At 36.1% G+C, this 3,373-nt stretch overlaps 1 protein-coding gene across 1 annotated transcript; it reads left to right on the plus strand.

Annotated features, from left to right (window-relative positions):
• Window positions 1–12: 12 nt before the first annotated feature.
• On the plus strand, window positions 13–2,409 carry LOC105557025 (jerky protein homolog-like). The gene has a single exon (XM_012004149.1). The coding sequence runs from the start codon at window positions 1,264–1,266 to the stop codon at window positions 2,407–2,409; it is 1,146 nt and encodes a 381-aa protein (XP_011859539.1). The 5' UTR covers window positions 13–1,263.
• The last annotated feature ends 964 nt before the right edge of the window (window positions 2,410–3,373 follow it).

The following is a 3,373-nucleotide window of genomic DNA, read 5'->3' on the forward strand; positions in this document are numbered from 1 at the left end:
GCCAAAATTATACACCATCCGTTTCTCGAGACGAAACTGTTTCGTGCAAGAAACAACGTGATGCGTAAGTACCATAAAATTATCGTAGGGTAAAGGCACCTAATATCGTATAGCACGTAATATCGTATAGGGCATTATTTCAGCAATTAAGCGCTTCACTTTGTTAAAAATCGATGGAATTAGTTCTTCAAAGTTTGCAGAGAGACATACTTTCAGCGTCATTCGTCGAACGCGCTCAAGACGAGAAGCGTTTTTGTCGTACATAACCCCGTGAACATTTCGGAAGTGTTTAAACAAGTACGTTGAGTAAAGCCAACGTAAGTGAACAATGTGTGTACTATACAGGTAGTCATTAAGATAATATGAACAATGAAATGTAACGGTTAGTTTATTTATCTAAACGTTGTATAAGTCTCGATAAATGATTTTAAGTTATGGGACATAGGCACTTAATATCGTATAGGGTAAATGCATCTAATATCGTACAGTAGCACGTGCTGCTATCTGTTAACAGCCGACGGAATTAGTTCCCTTGTTTGGGAAATGTACTGTACTTTGGGTTTGAGAGTTGTACTTTACGTGCCACTTGTCAGATAGGTTAAGAATAAGCGAAGATAAGAATAAGCGAAGATGAGGTAAGATAAGATAAGCTAAGATAAAGCGTACAGACAAAAACGGGACATAATAACCTCGTATGCCCTTACGTAAAATTGCGGATAATCACTATTATTGACATAATCTATTATCTATTATCTATTATCTATTATCTATCAATATTACACTTACTGACATAATATAATCGGTGCTTGAAATATTGCATTTATCTATAATATATAATTTATGACCTTGGGAATATTCCATTCACTTCTACAGATGGAAAGAAACACATATTTGCAGAAGAAAAGAAAGTCTTGGCAAAAGGAAGACATGATTCAAGCTATAAGAGCTGTTCGTTCAAAAAAATGGGCTACCATCGCGCTGCTAAAATATTTAAGGTCCCAGTAATGACTCTTCAAAGCTATACAGTAAGAAGAGAACTCTCTCCAACAAAACTTGTTGCAACGTCTTTGGGAAGAAAACCAGCTTTACCTCTGGGGTTAGAAGATAAACTTGCGGCATATTGTGTTGATATCGATAAAAGGTATTTACTTTACATAATTTACTGTGAACGATTCCCATTCTGTTGTATCATCCATCTGTAAATACCATCTGTAAATACCATCTGTAAATAATCACAACTTATATGATTTTAGGTTTTTTGGCATGAGAAGAAGGGATTTGAAAACTATGGCATTTCTTTTAGCATTAAAAAATAATGTAACACATCCACTTAAAAATGAATCTGCAGGTAGAAATTGGTTGAAGGGATTTTTGAAACGTCACCCAAATTTGTCGTTGAGAACTCCTCGTGCCACTTCGTATGCAAGAGCAACAGGATTTACAAAGGAAAATGTGAAATCGTTTTTTGATATGTACGAGCCGGAATTTGAGAGGGTAAAGAGACAGCCACATAGAATTTATAATGTAGATGAGACGGGAATGTGTATCGTTCAGCACAAATCAGAGAAAATCATAACTTTGAAAGGTAAAAAAGAAGTTGCAACTATTACATCTGCAGAAAGAGGAAAATTGATAACCGTTGTGGTGTGTATGAATGCAATGGGTATGTACATTCCACCTTTAATAATATGGCCTAGAAAGAATATGAAAGAGGAACTGATGGATGGTGCTCCGGCTGGCTCTATTTGGGCCTGCCATCCATCAGGTTGGATACAAATGGATATTTTCAGCATGTGGTTTGATCATTTCATCAAGCACACTGCATCAACTGCAGATAATCCCGTTTTATTGGTACTAGATGGTCATAGTTCTCACACAAGAAATATTTTGCTACTTGAGAAAGCAAATCACGTTAGCATAATTTGCTTGCCTCCTCATTCATCTCACAAGATGCAACCTCTTGACGTTGGATTCATGAGACCGCTAAGAACTTATTATGCCTCAGAGATTGAAAGTTTTTTGAGAAATGTTAAGCAAGAAGAACGTGATCGACGAAAAGATGTAACTACATATAGAATAGCCAGATTATTCGGTGCAGCTTATTGTCGTGCAGCTACAATGGAAATTGCAATTAATTCTTTTAGAAAAACTGGCCTTTATCCCTTCAATAACAACATTTTCGAAGATTATGACTTCCCTGTTTCTACAAACGATGCCAGAGAATCTACTACTGGATGCGACAATATACCTGCTACGAACACTGGTAATCAATCTAATTTGATGCTGCTTGCTCTTCTGCAGCTTTCCAATCAAATCCAGGACCAAGTTGCGTTTTGCCAACAGATATTAAACTTTTACCTTACCTCCAACCTTCAACATCAAAACGCAAGGGAAGTGCAGTTATATTGACTTCATCACCGCATAAAAATGCCTTACGCAATTCTGTAAAAAAAAACAGAATCAGAAAGAGAGATCTGAATGTAAAGCCAAGAATGTACGCCAAAGGTTGTTAACAACAAAAACAAAAAAAGCAGAAAAGTTAATAAAAAGGAAGAAGCAGAATCATGTGACAGTGATTGTTCAGTACAAATCCGATGATGATGCTGAAGATGGCTTTAACGAAAGTGATGAGGACGATGCCGCATGTATAATTTGCAATGGACGATATAAAAATGATAGAAATGGCGAGAAATGGGTGCAATGCATCGTTTGTCATCGTTGAGCCCACGTAGAACATGGGCTTGTTGAGACATGTTCCGAATGCAAGCTCAGACCGCGCAGCAAATAATTACCTGTCAAAAGCAATTAAAAACAATTTTTTTGTTTAATTACATTAGATGTATTTTTTATGTTTAAGTGCAATAAATGTTTTTTTATGTTCTATTACAATAAATGTTTTTTGTGTTTAAGTGCAATAAATGCATTTTTACATTTAATTACAGTAAATGTATTATTTTACGTTTAATTACAATAAATGTATTTTTTAATGTTTAGTTGCAATAAATGTATCTTTTTAAATTACAATAAATGTATTTTTAATGTTTAATAGCAATAAATATATTTTTCAGTCGTAATGGCTTTCGGATGGTTGCTGCGTCCGTTTGCAGTGTGGTGCCGACGTTTCGCAGGCGTTGCAGTCTACATCATCAGGGCTGGGACCGTGATGTTAGCTGTGCCGCTTTCTGGCGCATGCGCACTGCAATAGCAGTGAAATCCAGTAACGTACATATGATGTGGGAGATGAACACCGACAGTTCTGGCGGGATTTGGGACAGTAGGAAGGTTAGGTGTGCGGGATGAAAATGTAAGTAATATATTACTATTTATGTAATTATTAATTGTGCAATATTGTGTATTATGGAGCCAAATGTTG

This window comes from Vollenhovia emeryi, unplaced genomic scaffold, assembly GCF_000949405.1.
Source record: "Vollenhovia emeryi isolate VEMERY1.0 unplaced genomic scaffold, V.emery_V1.0 DF939648.1, whole genome shotgun sequence".
Classification (NCBI taxonomy): domain Eukaryota; kingdom Metazoa; phylum Arthropoda; class Insecta; order Hymenoptera; family Formicidae; genus Vollenhovia; species Vollenhovia emeryi.